The 19,431-nt window shown below is 43.3% G+C and overlaps 1 protein-coding gene across 1 annotated transcript in view; it reads right to left on the minus strand.

The window, feature by feature from the left end:
- The window catches only part of pik3r2 (phosphoinositide-3-kinase, regulatory subunit 2 (beta)), a 30,113-nt gene extending 11,379 nt beyond the window's left edge, over window positions 1-18,734 (minus strand). The window contains exons 1-8 of the mRNA XM_037682086.1: window positions 18,332-18,734; window positions 9,800-9,892; window positions 6,637-6,711; window positions 4,710-4,841; window positions 1,140-1,350; window positions 925-1,010; window positions 732-834; window positions 552-650 (exon numbers count right to left, since the gene is read on the minus strand). Coding sequence (XP_037538014.1) covers window positions 552-650; window positions 732-834; window positions 925-1,010; window positions 1,140-1,350; window positions 4,710-4,841; window positions 6,637-6,711; window positions 9,800-9,892; window positions 18,332-18,650 — 1,118 coding nt within the window. The 5' untranslated portion in view covers window positions 18,651-18,734. The remainder of the gene's footprint in view (window positions 1-551; window positions 651-731; window positions 835-924; window positions 1,011-1,139; window positions 1,351-4,709; window positions 4,842-6,636; window positions 6,712-9,799; window positions 9,893-18,331) is intronic.
- Between the last annotated feature and the right edge of the window lie 697 nt (window positions 18,735-19,431).

Genomic DNA, 19,431 nt, shown 5'->3' on the forward strand with positions numbered 1-19,431 from the left:
CACACACACACACACACACACACACACACACACACACACACACACACTGAACAATCAACCGACTGACTGAGGCCTGAAGTTATCAAGAAGCAAAAAAATCTACGGGAAGAAAAAGACGTGGAAGTTGAAGGACGTTCGGCAGCGATACAGAACAGGAGTGTGTAATGACACGTGAGAGATTTGTGACAGCGTGATTGGATTTTACAGTTGGGGTGTAGTTTAGTTCAGTCACTTTCAGTGTTTGAGTCAAAACAATGAGATTGTGACGCTGCGGCTTCTGTTTGAGGTGGAGCTCAAAGGCAGAGAAGATGGAGAAACACCGTCTGAGGGAGGACTTTGATGAGAAATTGGATTCTTTGTTTCAGAAGAGGAGAGAGAGGATTAGCATACAGACCACCACACTCCTGCACCTGGTGGGTGCTGGCCTTTAACAATTCACTTCACTCACTGCTCATCAGATTTCATGTCATTCAAGTCTAAACACATCGTTTTAGCAGAAAATAAAATCTCTCTAGTTCCATGTTGGTTTTCTGTTCCCACTGTGGCTTTACCTGAGGGTGAGCGTGAACTCCCCCTCCAGTTTACTGGAGGCGTCTCGGACCAGAAAGGTGCCATCAGGAGTGTCTCGTAGCTTTTCATTCACCTCCTCTCTGAACAGAAAGCAGCATATTTACAAATCACCTAAACACAATCACAGTCTAGAACCACAAAAGTCTATTTAAATAGTTTACCTAGAAATATCTCCCCAGTACCACTCAGCATCGTTCAGCAGGCTGTTCGAGTCCGTCACGGCTGATGGTGTCATTTTTGACTTGACTGGCTTTACTGGGGGAACTAAAAAGCACACAAACATACACATAACGAACAAAAACGTTTCATTCAAACTGGTTCAGTTTGAATCATCTTAAAAACAAGACGACTTACCTGGAGGCAGACAGGCTTGTTGAAGAGTTCTCTCTATCAGCAGCCTTTCTACCACCAAGGAGGGGAAATCCTCATCCAGTGACAACCTGACAGTCAATCAATCAATCAATCAGCAGTGTGAAACAACCACTTGAACACATTTCATTATCACTTTCAAAGCCAAACTCAACACACAGATGATCACAAGGATCAGTTCAAGGATGAAAACATCTTACCCAGAGATGGAGGGGCTCGTCCGAACCAGGAGGGGCCCAAAGATCTTTCCCAAAGTGTGCATGTCCAGGTCATTGCTGGCCTGAGCCTGGGCAACCTTGTCCAGGTGTGTCAGGAGGTACTGCAGGGTGAGGCGGTGGTGGACGGGGATGGAAGTGGAGTTCTCAACGGACAGACTTATCTCTCTGTCATGGCTACCAGAAACAGCTCCATCTAGGAAATTGATTTAAACAATCCCAAAGAGGATCCATTAAAGAGCCATGTAAAGAAATTGGTCAAGGAATGATTCATTTCACCCTGAACAGTCAAGACACCCCCTGTCAGATGCAGCAAAGCAGCCCCATAAGAGAACCGAGCCTCCTCCATGTTTTACTCTAGGTACCGTGTTCTTTTCTTCTTGGTGCTTTGGTTTTGAGGCTGTGAACATAGATCTGATGGGACCTGTTGCAAAATAATCTTCAGTTTTGTCTAATCTGAAGGTCATTCTCTTGCAAGCTTTGTGACTTGTCAAAAAGCATTTAGGAAAATCCCTGTTTAGTTTTTTCATGACTTGGTGTCCATCTCAAACTTCCTCCATTACATTCACTTTGACTCAAACAGTGACCGACTGTGCAATCTGACCCTGATGACCTTTGACCTTGAAGTTCAACTCTTAGTGTTCAACTCTAGTGTCTTTGTCTTTCTGTTCTGGACTCATTTGTGTTATCGGTCTCTTCAGTTTCTCATCAGTTTTCTTCTTGCAGCCATCCAGGGAGGTTGTCCCCAGTCCTCCTGTGAACCTTAAACTTGTGAATAATCTGAGCAGCAGTTCTCACGGGACCATCAAGCTGCTTGGAGATGGTCTTATGCCTTAACCTTTAACATGCTGCTTACATTTTATTTTAAGGTCCTAAGGCTACGCTGTTCTTATCTTTCTGTGGTTTGTGTTTAATGTGGTACACACCATGACACCAAACTGCACAGAGACAACGTTTCAGTCTCTAAAAAGGTGATTCTGATGTTTATTACAATGTTCATGTTTTTTTATTCTGTTGAACCAAAATTCTAAAGCAATGACTGATTTTTATTAGTTGACTTTAAGTGTTTTTGCCTTATAAGTACTTTATCCAGTTTTAAGTTATTTCAGTGACTTTTGTGTTTTTCTTTCTTGAACACATGGTTACAAATGATTTGCATGCGATTACAGAAGCTGAAGGAAGCATGCACATGCATTTGTATTGCCCGCCACCACAATGTAAAGGTAGATAATGTTGCCTTTGCCCATTTGAGCACTTATTAGCATTATATCTTGTGAACCACAGGATGGATTTAAATAAAATTTGCAGAAAATAAATCAATGCATGTAAATCTACAACTAATAGCCTTTCGGAGTTAACTTGAATCAAGATGGCTACCACAGCCAACTGGCCTTAAAAACACAGAAATGCCTATAACTCAGTTAGTTTTACAGATATTTAACTGAAATTAATTGTGTCAGACCTTCTACAACACATAGTCCAAGTGTTACTCATTGTGTGAGACCTTTGCTTGAACTGGAGTTAAACATGTTCCTATGGTCAGGTATTCTGATTACTTTTGTTAGTTTCAAGGTATTTTAACGCCTTTGAGGTTGTTCAAAAGAGTCCAAATGTGAGTGTCAGTGCATCTGTCCTAGCACTGTCCGTCTCTTTCCTTATCTTCTATAAGGCAGCTGGCCGGCGCAGATGGCCACTCGTCCTGGTTCTGCTAAAGGTTTATTCCCGTTAAAAGACAGTCTTTCCTTTCCACTGTCGCCAACGGGCTGCTCAGGATGGGGAATCTGTTGAGATTTCAGGATCAACAACCTTTTATAAAACGTTCTTTTGTAAGATCCTGAATGTGATTGTTTTATTTCAATAGTCTATGGTTGGTTTTGAACTCGGATGTATGATTTTGACTGTATGGTGTCCTGGGATGATTTTTGTTGCAAATTGGTGCTATATAAATAAAGTAAAATAAATTGATATACTGACTATCCCTGTCTTAAAACTTAAGTCATGGGATTTACGTTCAATCTGAGCCTGAAGCTGGGGAAAGTACCACAACTGTGGAAGACCTCCTGCGTGGTACCGGTACCAAAAACCAAACATCCAAAGGACCTCAGTAACTACAGGCCGGTGGCTCTGACCTCACATTTGATGAAGACCCTCGAGAGGCTGGTCCTCAACCATTTGCGCCACCTGGTGAGGTCTTCATTAGATCTATTGCAGTTTGCCTACCGGCCTGGCATCGGGGTGGATGACGCCATCATCTACCTCAGGCACCAAGCTCTGACCCACCTGGAGAAACCTGGAAGCACTGTGAGGATCATGTTCTTTGATTTCTCCAGTGCTTTCAACACCATCCAGCCAGGACTTCTGCAGGACAAGCTGGAATTATCAGGAGTGGATCACCACATGTCCCAGTGGATACTGGATTACCTCACTGGACGCCCACAGTATGCGAGGACACAGGGCTGTGTCTCTGACAGGCTGGTCTGCAGTACGGGGGTCCCACAGGGAACGGTGCTGGCACTGTTCCTCTTCACCCTCTACACTGCAGACTTCACCATCGACTCCCCACACTGCCATCTGCAAAAGTTTTCTGATGACTCTGCCATAGTCTGCCTCATCACAGGTGAGGACGACTCAGAGTACAGACAGCGGACTCAAGACTTTGTGGACTGGTGCCAGCAGAACCACTTCCTGATCAACGCTGCTAAAACTAAGGAGCTGGTGGTGGATTTCCACAGGTGCAGGTCCACCTCACTAGCCCCGGTGAACATCCAGGGAGTGGACATCGAGATTGTGGACTCTTACAAGTACCTGGGTGTTCACCTGAACAATAAACTGGACTGGTCTCACAACACTGATGCACTTTACAGGAAGAGTCAGAGCAAACTCTACCTGCTGAGGAGACTGAGGTCTTTTGGAGTGCAGGGGGTGCTCCTGAAGACCTTCTTTGACTCGGTAGTGGCATCAGCCATCTTCTATGGTGTTGTGTGTTGGAGCAGCAGCTTATCATCAGCTGAGAAGAAGCTAGATAAGCTCAACAAGATCGGTGCTTGGACGCCCCCTCGACCCAGTGCAGGTGGTGGGAGACAGAAGGACACTAGCTAAAATAACATCATTGCTGGACAACGTCTCCCACCCCATGCATGAAGCTGTTGCTGAACTGGAGAGCTCGTTCAGTGACAGATTACTGCATCCTAAATGCACAAAGGAGCGTTACCGCAGGTCCTTCCTCCCAGCAGCTGTTAGACTCTACAACCATCACTGCTCCAAACTTTTTTTTCTTTTTATCTGTTGCTGCTGATACACTGGAATTTCCCATCCGTGGGACAATAAAGGCTGGTTCTATTCTAAATCCTTGGTTAAGGCAGTAAAAAAAAAAATCACAGGTGCTTCTAAAAACAGAGAACAGTATCATAGGAAAATCTTTAATTTGTGTATTTAAAGATCTGCTGACGAATTATTACAACAATAAATAAATAAAATGTTAAAAGATTCTCCAGAAGACACTACTGTCCAGTGACTGCAGTAACATTATGCACCTCCACATGAGACTCGACTCACCTGCCGACTGCTGGTGGAGCTGCTGCTGTAGATGGGAGTAGATAGATGCAGGGATGACGGGTGATGGGAGGTCTCTCAGATAGCACAGGATGCTTTCAGACAGGTGACCCACATCCTGAGTAAGATCACTCTCTAGAATCATAAAATAAATAAACTTAAGTCAGCAAGGCTACATTGTATGGTGCATTACATGTCTGTTGACAAACTATTATAACACAAAACAGCAATCTATATCAAAGGCCCAAACTAACAAAGGCCTTGTATAAGACTTGACCTTAGAGCTGGGGTGATGAAAAGTGTACACAACATACCAGGCAGTGGTGATACAAAAGTGCATCAAGTTTTGTTAAATTATCTTAAGTGGATCAGAAATTATGGTCTGAACAAGCAAAGACCTTATATAACATTTGACCTTGATCTGTGACCTTGACCTTGGATCCAGGGTGATGAAAGTGCACCTGACACTCTGTGTAGTGACCCTGCATATGTGTATCGTTTCATTATTATATCTTGAGCGGTTCAGGTGGTGTGGGCGGGACACGAAAAAGTTTATGGATGTACATATGGACACAACAACAACAACAACAACAATAATAATCCATCCATCCATTGTCTTTTACCCACTTCTTCCTTTTCGGGTCGTGGGGGGTCACTGGTGCTCATGTCCAGCAGTCACTGTGTGAGAGGCGGGGGACACCCTGGACATGTCTCCAGTCCATCACAGGGACACAGAGAGACAAACAAGACAAACAACCATTCACTCTCTCACTCACACCTGTTACCAATCAGCCTAACATGCATGTTTTTGGACTGTGGGAGGAAACTGGAGTACCTGGAGAAAATCCACGCATGCACAGAGAGAACATGCAAACTCCACCCAGAAAGGCCCCCGGACCGGGGTTTGAACCAAGGACCTGCTCGCTGAGAGGCAGCAGCTCTACCAACTGAGCCACCATGCTGCCCTAATAATAAAAAATAAAAAAATAATAAAAAATAAAAATAAAAAAATAATAATAATAACATGTTTGCCTTCTGTATGGGAGAAAATAACTAAAATTCTGACAAATGACCACAGGAACATGTGAATCATAACAGATTCAGTGACCCTTCACTTTTAAGCTCCAATAATTATTCAGTTACAGAAAATGAAGTTGATTTAAGGGCGACACGGTGGTGCAGTTGGTAGAGCTGCTGCCTCTCAATGAGACAGTCGCGGGACCAAATCCCAGCCAGGGACCTTTCCGAGTGGAGTTTGCATGTTTTCTCCGTGCATGCACGAGTTTTCTCTAGGTACTCCAGTTTCCTCCCACAGATCAAAAACCTGCATGTTAGGCTGACTGGTAACTCTAAATTGTTCCTAGGTGTGAGAGTGAATGGTTGTTTGTCTCGTTTGTCTCTATGTGTCCCTGTGATGGACTGGAGACCTGTCCAGGCTGTACAGGCAGGGTACACATGACATGCACCAGTGGACATGTGCACCAGTGGATATGTGCACCAGTGGATATGTGCACCAGTGGATATGTGCACCAGTGGATATGTGCACCAGTGGATATGTGCACCAGTGGACATGTGCACCAGTGACCTCTGCGACCCAGAAAGGAAGAAGCAGATACAGATGGATCAAGTTTAATATTATGGTTATGCTTCAGTTGTTTTTTTATTTCAGGCAAATGGATACAAATGAGCTTTCTAGCTCTCCTGCAGAAAAAAAATCTGATTAATGCTTCTCAGATACAATATTTTACTTTGGTACAAAGTAAATATATGAATGTTCAGATTCACTGCCAAGACTACGGCTCAGGCTGGTATTATTTTAATGAGACCAAAGAACAGAAATAATGAATGCATATAAACAAGAACAAGCAGGCTGAATAACAAATCCTGTGTGATATGAAACACAAACATAAAGTGACTCCATTTTACTCACCTGAACTCAGGGTGTACTCTGAGCTGTCCACGCCCGTGGGGATGAATGTCCTGTACAACGTCTTGCTGTCCAGACCTGACAAAGACAAAAATAGGTCATTAGGCAAAATCTGCAGTTGAAATCGTACCCTTTAACTAGTGGACAAATTGTTTCATTAGTTCAGATTCATACTGAGTTTAGTTGTATGAAGTAAATTCAATATTGGTAGCATAAAACTAAGTGGGGTACTACATAGTAAACAGAAAGGGCTGAGATCTACTTACATTTTAACTTGGTCTGTTCTTCACTTTTTTTAAAGATTTGGTAAAAACAAAAACGGAGTGGCGTCAAGTTTTAGCAGTTTTAGGAGTTATATTTTGTCATTTTTCAAAAATTAGCCCAGCATGAGCAGAAGATGAGACAGAAGACCATGGAGAATATTGTTTTTCACACAAGGCAGCTGACGGCTCCATATGAGGTCAGAGAAATGCGTGTTTGTTTGCCCTGTGCTGTACTGCACTTCTTGCTTGTGGAGCGGGGCCGGGTCTGTTTACATTCACACTGCACTCGAACCGCTCTGGAGTTCTCTTCTACCGGACCGAGACCTAGGTTTTGTTCCGTGACAGAGTTCGATGGCGTGTTCACACCTCCCTAAATGAACCGGACTTCCTAGAAAAACGGGCTAGAGTTCGATTAAAGCGGACTAAACAGGGCTGGTGTGAACGCACCCTTATTGTCTGACCAAACAGGTCTCACTTGTAAATAAGTCTTTGAGGCTCAATGTGACTTATCTGTTTAAATAAAGGTTGAATGAATGAATGATGATCACAGAAAATACATTACATTACAAATCATACCAAGACCAGACATTTTTACTATACAGACAGAGACCGTAAACACCATTTGGCACACGCAAATTTGTCATGGAGAGACGGCCATTGCTTTCGACCGACGGTGCACAATAACAAGTGCACACCGTGTCCCTACACCCAGGAGAGGCACACAACCACACAGCTAGCACAGCCTCGAAGAGCCGCCTGTGTCGCCATGCTGGCTACTCCATGCTCATCTCCATTCCCAACCTCTTTGACTACCTTTATAAGATTTATTTAATTATCTTTATAAGACTATCTTTATTAGTATACTGTACTTATAAGTTCTGCTGAAATATCTGTAAAGACGGTGTTATTTTCTGACAGCCTCAGACATCTGTGTCCCAGTGGAGCAGCTGCAGCGAGCTGAGAGCGTTGCAGTTCACCTGCTTTTCTGCGTAAACACGCACATAAAAAGTTCTGACCAATCACACAACTGTTGACTCAGAACCCTGTGAGAAAAGTTCTGCGTGAACCTGGTGCACTTCTCAAAGCTCAACTGCGTCAGCGAGAGCAGAGTTCTTCACGTCTCGTGGAGCATAAATCCAGCTTTAACTGCTTCACAAAGTTCCTGCACATTTCTGTCATTTAGAGGTAAACACTGTCAAAGCTTGGTAAAAATAATAATAAAAATCAACATTACCGTAATTTCAGGACCATAAGTCACTACTTTTTTCACACGCTTTGAATAATGCAGCTTATACAATGCTGCTGCTAATTTATGGATTTTTTAAAATTTTTGAACGGGTTAACGAGTTTCTTGCCACCAAAGCATTTAGCTTCGTCACACCCCGGCACTCACACAGCTGTCCAACACATGTCTGTCCTGTGGGGGTGTGTCCTCGTGACTCAGTGAGACTACCCATATAAATAAAAGGTCGAAATAAAAAAATCTGATCAATGAAATTACTGAACAGGTCAGATTGGACCAATGAAACTTGGTTTCCCCCCTCCCTGGGGGGCACAACAAATTATTTTCAGCCACTCAAATGTGAATCGTGCATTAATGTGGCACTCTGAGCTCGGTGGAGGCTTGGATGACTGGCGGTGAGAAAACTGTCTGCATGCACAGAGCAACTTCTGATCAACTCTGTCAGTGGATCCTGACAGTGGATCCTGTCAGTGGATCCTGACAGTGGATCCCGACAGTGGATCTTGACAGTGGATCGTGTCAGTGGATCCTGTCAGTGGATCCTGTCAGTGGATCCCAACAGTGGATCATGTCAGTGGATCCCAACAGTGGATCATACCAGTGGATCCCATCAGTGGATCATATCAGTGGATCCTGACAGTGGATCTTGGCAGTGGATCCTGACGGTGGATCCTGTTAGTGGATCCTGTCAGTGGATCATGACAGTGGATCCTGTCAGTGGATCCTGTCAGTGGATCCTGTCAGTGGATCCTGTCAGTGGATCATGCCAGTGGATCCTGACAGTGGATCCTGACAGTGGATCATGTCAGTGGATCCTGACAGTGGATCCTGACAGAGGAGCAGGGTGAAGAACTATCACCACCGTGTTTCAAAGGCAGCTGTGTGATGAAGAGGACAACACAAGCTCAAGGACAAATTTGCCTCGAGATAAAAGTGATGCTGAAAGCAACAACGAAACAGAGACTGAGGACGTGTGTGATGAAGTCTTTCTGAGGCTGTTGAAGAAGACGACTTTAATGGTTTTAGTGCTCAGGAGGAAGATGAAGATGGTGTTCAATGACTTCCTGGTAGGCTAATGTATTTATTTAATTTTTTTACCAGCCGTGTTACCGGCAGTGTTCATCACTGTACATATTCGTGTATGTTACCTGTGCATATTTAATTAAAAGTTAAAAATATATATCTGTGTAAATATCTCATGTTACAACGTGGACACCTGTGTCTTATACACAAGTGCGGCCTATATACGTACAATTGATTTTCTTTTTAAAGTTAGTGGGCGTGGCTTATATTCTGGTGTGCTCAAGAGTCTGGAAAGTACGGTAATATTTTACTGCTCTGGGTTGTGATTACAAAGAAAATTCAATTCAGTTTGTCATCTCAGGGCACTGTACAAACACACACTTTATAAAATTCCAGTAGGTAAGAATTATCTGAGTAAAAACTCTTCTTCTGCCTCAGCCTTTTGGCAGCAGCTGATAAAAATGTGCTGTAAGTCAAACTCCTGTGCAGGATTCTCTGTGAGGCTGAACCTAATTAAACTGAAGCTGTGCGTGTGCACATGTCAGAACTGTCTTAAAGTTTTAAATGGAGCTCAACATGCAGACAGACAGGCAGTGAGAGGACAGATGATTGTGCCAGCTGTTGGACAGGGGTTTACCTCTCCTCTCTATGGCTTGGATCAGGCCCACCAGGACTGGGGGGGCCATCTCTGGTGGTGTGAACTGCTCACTGAGGTCTGGCAAGGAAGCAGCTGAAACAAGAAGACAAATCTGTGTTAGGCTACTGCTCTGATAAGCAGCAGCTGGAGACGCAGAGAACATTTTGTTTTAAGAAGCTGGTGAGATTTGGAGGAGCTCAGTAAAACTGAGCCTGCTCTAGAAGGAGCTTGGTGTCCATTTTAAAACTTATGTGTTTTACAAGCACATCCATTTTAGGCTTTGAGAATCAAAATTAAGCTTTTGTTCAGTAATCATTAAAAAAAACTCACCAAACAAATGACACATCATAAAAACTGCAGAAGTTTATTTTTTTAGCAAAAACTCCAGTGAATTCTGAGTAATAAAAACTTCATGAAGAATCTGACACAGGTTTGATGAAGTTAAAAACAATCAGAATAAGAAGAGATGCTAAATGTTAAACTTAGAAAAACAGTAACATGAGTAAAGCAGTAGCTGAAACGGTGAGCTCAAATTCAGCTTAAAATGGCAACAACAAAAAAAAATCAGTTATAGCATGATTTTCTTTAAGCTATGGTGGCCATCTTGGATTTTTGATTTGGATTCAGAATGTGATGAGGAACATCCAAATTTCAGCTCTGTATGTGTAAAAATAACTGAGCTAAAGCCATTAAAATTCATCTTTGATGGCCATCTTGAATGATTTATTTGAAATCAGGATTTATTGGACATTGCTCTCAGCTACCACTACACCAACTTTCAGCTCAATATCCTTTAAAATAGCTGTTATTTGTTGCCATGGTAACTCTAAATGCCAATAAAAGTAATGGCACACATCACGGTGCCGAGCCGATCGTTTTGATATAACATTTGTGGGGGGGACACGTTGCGGTTCGGGCCGCATTAAAGTTGAAAGAAGAGCAAGACCCTTGTCAGGTGGATAATAATGGGTAGATGACTTTATAGGCAGAAAACGGTGAAAGAAAAATAGTTTTAACAAACACCACAGACAAAATCAAACATATTGAAGAAGAGAAGCGTGAACAAAAAGAGGTGGAAGTTTTATTCCTTTTGGTCGTTTCAGATCTGCTCTCTTGCTTTCCTCCTGCCCTACACTCCGCTCTGCTTACGGTTTGTCTTTTTTCCTGACAATAAAGGATTAAAAAACTACTGAACAAGCAAAAGCTCTGTACAAGGCCCGGCCCGGCTCAGCCCGGCCCAGAGAGGACAGACGACGCCTTGTTTTGGCCTCTGGTTGGGGTTGGGGCAAGGTTGAAGGGGCTGGGGGGCTGTTACACTGGGTGTTGGAGGGGCCTGGCTAGAACTTGGCATCAGGCTCGTGATCCTGGCCCGGTTCGGCTGATTCTCTGCGGGTTATTAATTTGGGGTGTTCACAGGAGAAATGTCTCGTCAGCACATTCCGTCCACATTCTCTCTCTCTGGCTCTCAACTTCTCTCGATGTCTCTCTGCCATTTGTGCTCTCTCGCACAGTTATCTTTTACACCCCTTTGGGCCTCCAACATATAATTATTGCCCGCGGCCGAAAGGCAAAGGCAGAGAGATAATGTTCTTGCCCATGTCAGTGTGTTTGTTTTAGTTTGCAAAATATCCAACAATTTCTACATCACAAAATAATGTTTTGGGGGCAGTGCTTCATTTCAAGGATTCAAGGTTCTTTTCGCACCACACATGGAACATGTGGTGGAATGAAATTATGTACACAGGGTCCCAGTTACATCCAACAATAAAATGTAAAAGAAAAACAGTAATAAGATCTAACATATGAACTAAAAAAAACATCAACTAAAAATACAATAAGCACTAATAGCAAAAAAAACATTACGTTGAACAGCAGCACGGACATGAGTCTGTGTGAGCAGATGAGCACGCATGAACACATCAACATGAAACATATCAGCAGCAACATGAAACAGATCAGCAGCAACATGAAACAGATCAGCAGCAACATGAAACAGATCAGCAGCAACATGATGTGATTTTTCCACAGTGATTATTCTGGGGAGATCGACTCCAACAGACTTCTGTGCAGCCTTCATCACTCTCTGCAAAGCTTTTCTTTCTGCAGCTGTGCAGCCTCCATGCCCCACGTTGATGCTGGAGCACAGGATGCTCTCCACTGCACACCTGTAGAAGGAGGTGAGGACTGAGCTTCCCAGACCAGCTCATCTCAGCCGTCTGAGGAAGTAGAGTCTCTGATGAGCTTTCTTGATCAGGCTGGTGGTGTTGTTGCTCCAGCTGAGGTTGTCATCCAGGTGCATGCCCAAGTACTTGTAGCTGGAGACCACTTCCACCACAGATCCTCCTATATTTGGTGGGGGTGGGGGTGGGTGGGGGGTTGTTCCTTCTGAAGTCCACAATCATCTCCTTCGTCTTCTTCACACTGATGTGGAAGTTGTTCTTCTTGCACCACCTCTCAAGATTTTCCACCTCCTGTCTGTAGCTGGACTCGTTTGTGATGCATCCCACCACCGCTGTATCATCTGCAAACTTTACAATATGACAGCCTGGATGGGTAGCTGCACAGTCTTACATGAGCAGAGTGAACAAGAGAGGGCTCAACACACATCCCTGAGGGGAGCCAGTGCTGAGGGTTATTGTGGAGGAGGAGAAGTTGTGGATCCTCACAGTCTGTGGTCTGTTTGTTAAGAAGTCTAGGACCCAGTTGCAAATGGAGGGGCTTAGTCCTAGTGTGAGTAGTTTGTCCATCAAGGTTTGGGGGATCATGGTGTTGAAGGCAGATGTGAAGTCCACAAAGAGCATATGGACGTACGAGTCCTGCTCCAGGTGGTGAGAGCAGTGTGGACCACAGAGGAGATGGCGTCCTCTGTAGAATGATTCTCCCAGTATGCATACTGATGAGGGTCCTTGTTGATGTTGATGGTTGTTTTGATGTGGGTCATGATCAGTTTTTCGAAGCATTTAGCGACTATCGGGGTGAGGGCTACTGGCCATTCAGTCATTCAGACCAGTCACTGTAAAGCTTTTTAGGACTGGGATGATGGTTGTGGTCTTCAGGCAAGTGGGAACTGTTGCCAGGGTAAGTGAGGTGTTAAAGATGTCTGCCAGCACATCGCAGAGCTGATCGGCACAGTCTTTCAGCACCTTCCTGGGGGTGTAATCTGGGCCAGTTGCTTTGTGAGGGTTAATCCTCCTGAATACTCCTTACTTCTGCTGAGGTCACGCTGAGAAACTTCATCCGGTGGTGAGGTGAGTCTGGTGCTGGACGGTCTGTTCGGGTCTTCGAAGCGTACATAGAACTTGTTGAAAGCATCAGGCAGAGATAGGTCTTTGGGGCATTGTTCGCTCCTTCCTTTATAATCTGTTATACATTTAATGTCCCTCCGGGGCATGAGGTGTCTGGGGGTCCTCCCACAGAAAATTTTGAATACTGTAGTTGTTAAACATCTATGTTTATCTAAACCCCTGGCTCCTCCTCAGGCTGTTCATGACGGCTGGCTGTGGGCTCCTGCCCAGGTACATCAGCCTGGTTAGCTCGACACTCACCCCCACCACTCACACCTGCTCCAGTATCTCCATAGCCACTGCCTTCATGTGCTTCAGTTTTCTGTTGATTAGCTATACAATGAGAATACTTTTTTTAATGAAAGTAAACTGGACTGACATTACAACATTATGATCGCTGTTATTTTGACAAACTGGCACAATTATTTTGATACGTGATGTACGTGACATGATTACCCATTAAAACATTTCTCTCATATTTTTAATATTAAAATTTTTATTAATGACTTACTTAAATTGTAAAACTGATTTGCAATTTAGTTGAGATGTTTAATTATATTTTTGTGTTTTTATGGTAATTAAATTGCCCATGACTGAACTTTTAGGGGCGGAGATATTTTTAAGAGTAGATGCTGAAATGCTTACTTGAAGAGGCAGCTCATTTGTGATATTAGGAAGCTCGTAAGTGGCTGTTATGTTTAAAATTAGTGTTTATGTCATTATTTTCAGTTTACATATCCAATATAAGTTTTATTTATTCAAGGCAGTCGATTTTGTTCATAAGTTTACTATTAATAAGCCAGAGCGTTACCGAATCAAAGCAAACAGTTACCGGAACACACCCTGTCAAAATAAGAGAGTTCCTGGATCCTGTCCTGGCAGGTCCCAGATCAAATTAAGCCCTGGTTGGAGGTTAATATAACTCCATCAGTAATTTTGTAAGGAAGGTTATGGAGAGGCTGAAAATACTTTTCTATTTTACAGTTTTCTTTGGGACGCTACATCATTTACTGAAAAACAGAAAATTATTTTCAGCCTCTTCATAACCTTTCTATTCAGTTTCTGTACTGTCTCAGCAAACCCCACCCCCGTGGACATTGTGAAAGTTTTTTTTTTCATTTTTTTTATCAGTAGATGAAGGAGAGCAGGGAGAATAAGATGAGGCATCTCCTTTCTGCGAGCACAGTCTGGAGACAGTATCAGCTGTGTCCATGTGAAACGAGGACAGAAGCTTCAGAAAAGGAAGGAGGACAGGAAAGATGGAGGGGAGGTGCAGCAGAGGGGTATGAGAAAGATAAAAGATAAAGAGAGGAGTTTTGCAGAAGTGCCAAGCCGTGGCTCACTTCAGCAGGCATTTCAAGTGAGGCCAGAGAGGGGCAAGGGACAAAAGATAAATAAATAAATCTCTGGTTAGCACATATTTCTGTTGCAAGATGAGAAATATTCTGTGTCAAACTGCACAGTCAGGTTTTAATTTAGTTCAGTTTATTTATAAAGCCAATGTCTTATCTCAGGAGACAACATCTTCATAGTTTATAAAATGCTACGTAGTACAAGTTATCTACGGAAGCCTGCAGATTGTTTCAAAACTTCACTTCCATCTCAATTGTTCATCCTGTGCAGCACAAGGGCAACAGTGGAAAGGAACAACTCCCTTTTAACAGAAAAAAAGAACCAGAACCAGGAAGAGAGTTCATCTGCCTCAGCCAGTTTGAGAGGACAGGACAGAGACAGAAATGAACAGAAAAGCTGGTCCGGGGCTAGTTTTTGTTTGTTTTGGCACCCACTGCCTTTCATCCCAAAGTTTAAACTGGCATCATATTATATTAAAATGATGGGCAGCACGGTGGCGCAGTTGGTAGAGCTGTTGACTCTCAGCAAGAAGGCCGCCGGTCAAATCCCGGTCCAGGATCTTTCTGGATGGAGTTTGCATGTTCTCTCCGTGCATGCGTGGGTTTTCTCCAGGTACTCCGGTTTCCTCCCACAGACCAAAAACATGCATGTTAGACTGATTAGTAACTCTAAACTGTCCCTAGGTGTGAGTGTGAATGGTTGTTTGTCTCGTTTGTCTCCATGTGTCCCTGTGATGGACAGAGACCTGTCCAGGGTGTCCCATGCCTCTCGAACAGTGACCGTTGGACATGGGCACCATTGACCCCCGTGACCCGAAAAGAAAGAAGTGGGTAAATGTGATGGATGGATGGATGGATGGATGGATGGATGGGATGGATGGATGGATGGACGGACGGACGGACGGACGGACGGACGGATGGATGGATGGATGGATACATTTGTAGCTGTTTTTTGTGAGCTCATAGTATTGTGACATCGGCACGCTCAGAATGTGTGTTGTGTGAATGAGTCTGAGCTACTGCCACTTCAGATGTTAGCCCGAGATATTTTGCTAACAAATAAATAGCTGACATCAACATCTATTTGGATGAATGGTTCTATAAGGTGAATAGATGTGTGATGGCAAGTGGGGCAGATAGGCAAATCTAATATTCTAAACATTAGTACTGCATACGCACTAGAGTTGCATTTGGGCCCAAAAAATCCGACCGAGCCCATAGCCATCATTTCCGAACCCCACCCAACCCAACGAATTAACAGTCATTACAGGTCTGAATCTATAAAAAAAAAAAAAAAAACATTTTTAATTAAGCTTTGACTGCTTATAGTTATTAACAGTCAGGGACGTGCGGCTGAATAAAAGGTGCAGAAGATCAGAGCTGAGGGGGTGTTTGTCTTTTCATGGCCGTCAAAGAGCATTAAATCCTTGCTTCTGCTGCATTCTGCATTGTTCAGACACGGACCCTGCTCTGACATGTCTGCTTTGGGATCTCACTTGTTTGGGTCATCGGCCGCACGCGTCCGCTGAGTGCAGCGTCTGAATGAACGTCCATTTGGCCTGATGGATCGCTTCCTGGCAGTACAGTCCCATCTGAAGCTTAACTGAACTTTTTACCTCTTTCAAGGCTGTTCAGCTCACGGTCAAATGTCCGTGTGTGGCTGGTGAAGTATGGCAAGCCATGTTGCCATATAATTGGATTGTATGGCAAGCCATATTGTCATTAATTGGATCACAGCTGATCCGCTGACGCAATCAAAAGCCCAACATTGACTCGGCCCGCTCATCCAGCACATTATTATGGCCCAGCCCGGTCCAAATTTGGGTCGGGACGGGCCAAGCTTAGGGCCCAGGTTAGAAATGACAGCACTAATATGCACATTGTACTATGTCAACAATTATACTGCAACACAGCAATCTACAGCTACGGCCAAGACAAGCAAAAACCTTGAAGAGCATTTAACCTTGGTCAGTGACTTTGACCTTGAAGCTGTGGTAATCAAAAGTCTACTCCATCCAGTGACGATGCATATGTGGATGAAGTTTCATTAAATTATCTTGAGCAGATCAGAAGTTATGGGCAAGAGAATGTTCGTGGACGTACGGATGGTCAAACGGACGGATGGGAACTTTATCAACACATCCAGCCTTCGACGGGCGCAGAGAAACTGTGATTTGGAGGATCCAAAATCCTTAGTATCATGAAAAAACTGTATTTAGAAGTGTTTTTAACTACAGGTCATATTGTATTAAATTCATTTTTGGTTTAAAATGTATCCTAAATAGTTGTGATTAAATCAAAATACAGCCTTGATCCTAAATATAAAAATACATAAAAATATTAGAAATAGATGCACCTGAAATCATTCTTTATACAACTAAAGGAAGGTTTTTCAGGAAAAAATGTGTCCAGAAAAATCTAATTTGGTGTGAGAGCAGTACAAATATCAACAAGTGGTACGCTGCAGTGCCCCGTCGCTGAGCGCTTGTAGTTTTCAAAATGAGCATTTTTTTAAACTGGAATTGAAGAGAGGATACAAGTAAACAATGTTTCTGGTGCAAGATGTGTAGAATTACACAGTGTATAGACTAAAGGTCGTTTGTTTTGTTGCCTGTCTGAGGCAGAGCAGAGTGACGGATCCTGGCGAGTGGAGGGAACAATATTATCCATGTTCAGGTGCAAAGGTGGAGTCAGGGGGTGGCCATTGGGGGCCTTGGACATTATGGATTTATCTTCTGCCACCCCACCAGAACACCCTAATCATATGAGAAAATTATATTTTTAAGTAATATAAAAACTAAATGATCAGGGTGGCCTGTTTACATAAATGTGATGGTGGCCATCTTGGATTTTGGCATGGGAACACTATTTTCAAAAGGAATATTTCTTACGTCTAGATGCAGCCACACACCAACATGGAAGTTGATACCTCACTTATTTTTCAAGTTATGCTCACAACATGCTCAGATGGATGGTATTTCCAATTCCCCCTCTTCGCTCTGTGATGAGGGACAGAAATTGGCACTGGCCCAAAGAACAAGACTCGTTCTCCAGTTAGAACACAACCTAAAATAAAACAAACAGTAGTCATTGTCTGATTGATTGTTTTGGACAGATGGTCCCTTCTTGCATGTGTAAAGCCAGTTTCTGTGAAGTCCACAGCAGGCTGGTTTGAAGCACATCAAGGAGGTGCTATTTATAAGACAGATCTGGTTGGCAGGCCTCAGACTGATGAAGTCTTTTATGTGAACGGCAAAACGTTTCTCCCAAAAAGAAGCTGTCCAGATGACATGATATAACCCGTTTTTGTGAACAGTAAACATATTTAGACAATACGTGATATTATGTAAGCTTGAAAAGAAATATCAATTGTATATTTGTTTTTAAATATAAGCAAATATGCATGATATATTTTTAATAGATTTTTTTACTGCTATGCTGTCAAATCATAGCAATTTTACTTAAGGTTATCAAACTAGCAGACGCTCATACAAGCACATGCCTACTTGTAATTTTTGCTCAATATTTGTAAAACTGTCTGAGTTGTTGCCTTTTCTGTGTTGATTTTTTAAGGTCAGTTGGCAACGATCTTGAAGTAGGCCGACTCCAAAGGTTAGTCAACTGTAGATGTACATCCAATAATTACTTTCTGAAAGTTGCATTCAAATTTGTCCTGGGGTTCATGAGATGCTTTGGAAACAGGCGGACACACACACACACACACACACACACACACACGTACACAACCATTATTGTCTGCCTTCCCTTTTCTGGGGAAGACCAAAAAAACAATTTTACTAAGCACAGTTTCTTATCTGTTGTCAGATTCAATCAACGCTGCACATGTACGGCTCAGCTAAAGAAAATACCATTAGAAAACACAAACAGACTCTTACCTTGGGCTGTTTCTAAAGTAGGAACAGCAGGGAGAGGTCTCTGAGACCTCGGCTGACTTGATGGGGGAGTCGTTTTAATGGGGCCCACATACTGGACAAATGTCCCCGGGAAGTCGCCTCTCTGCTTGGTGCGTTGGTTGCAACCGAGCAGCCAGCCCAGGCGCTCTGGATGCTCCTCACAGCCCTCCTCATAGTTCTCCACTGACACCAGAGAGGCCCTGCCGACTGTCAGGAGGTCCCCAGGCAGCAGATCCAGGTCCTCTTCCTGGTCCTTGGTAAATGGGTAGAGTGCCCGGTAGTAGAATCCCTCTGCTGCCATGTTTTATGGAACTCCAAAACTCAAAACAGGTGCAGTAAGAGTTCCTCTGTGTAGAGAACGTCCTCAGAAACCAGTCACTCAAGTTGGTGCAGTGGTTCAGAGGATTGAAAGAGGGAGTGAGAATGTCAGCCGAAGCTTAAAAGCATTTTTACAGGTTGATAAGGTGGCGTTTTGAAGCTGCTACGCCTGTGTTGCCTGTCCGGTGTTGCTGGACCAATGTGCTTTCCTCAACTTGATGCCCCGGTTGAGCCAGATGATGGAGCAGAGTGAGAGCATCGACAACATGCTCCTTCAAGCAGCAGAGACCTGGAGGCTGTCGGAACAACGAGTTAAAAGATGGACCAGCCGAGGGCCCCCTGCGTCATTGGGCGGACTGGTTCAAGGACAGCTGGCAGAGCAGGAGAGGATGTTATTTTCTCAGGTTTGGTTCAATCTCCCACAGGTTCCAGGAATTACGAACAGCCTGCAGAACATACAAACAGAACAAAGAACAGAGATTAGAACAGAAAATAACTTGAGCCTTGTCCTTTAACGTTATGACCATTCATGCTCCTCTGGGGAAAATCAACCCTCGTACTTTCCTGCTTAAAAATAATACTTTTTAATATTTTTTCCACAATACTCAGTCTTTTAGAGGTATTTCAGCTTGAAATCAAAATATAAAATTTAAAATATTTTTTCTTTCGAGTCTTAAAAGGACTTTATTAAAAATAAAAAACTCCACAGTTCAGTTGGTAAAATACTCATTTCTTTAAAGCAATTTTTGGAATAAAATCAATAA

The sequence above is a fragment of the Nematolebias whitei genome, chromosome 9 (genome assembly GCF_014905685.2).
Source record: "Nematolebias whitei isolate Nwh7 chromosome 9, NemWhi1, whole genome shotgun sequence".
Classification (NCBI taxonomy): Eukaryota; Metazoa; Chordata; class Actinopteri; order Cyprinodontiformes; family Rivulidae; genus Nematolebias; species Nematolebias whitei.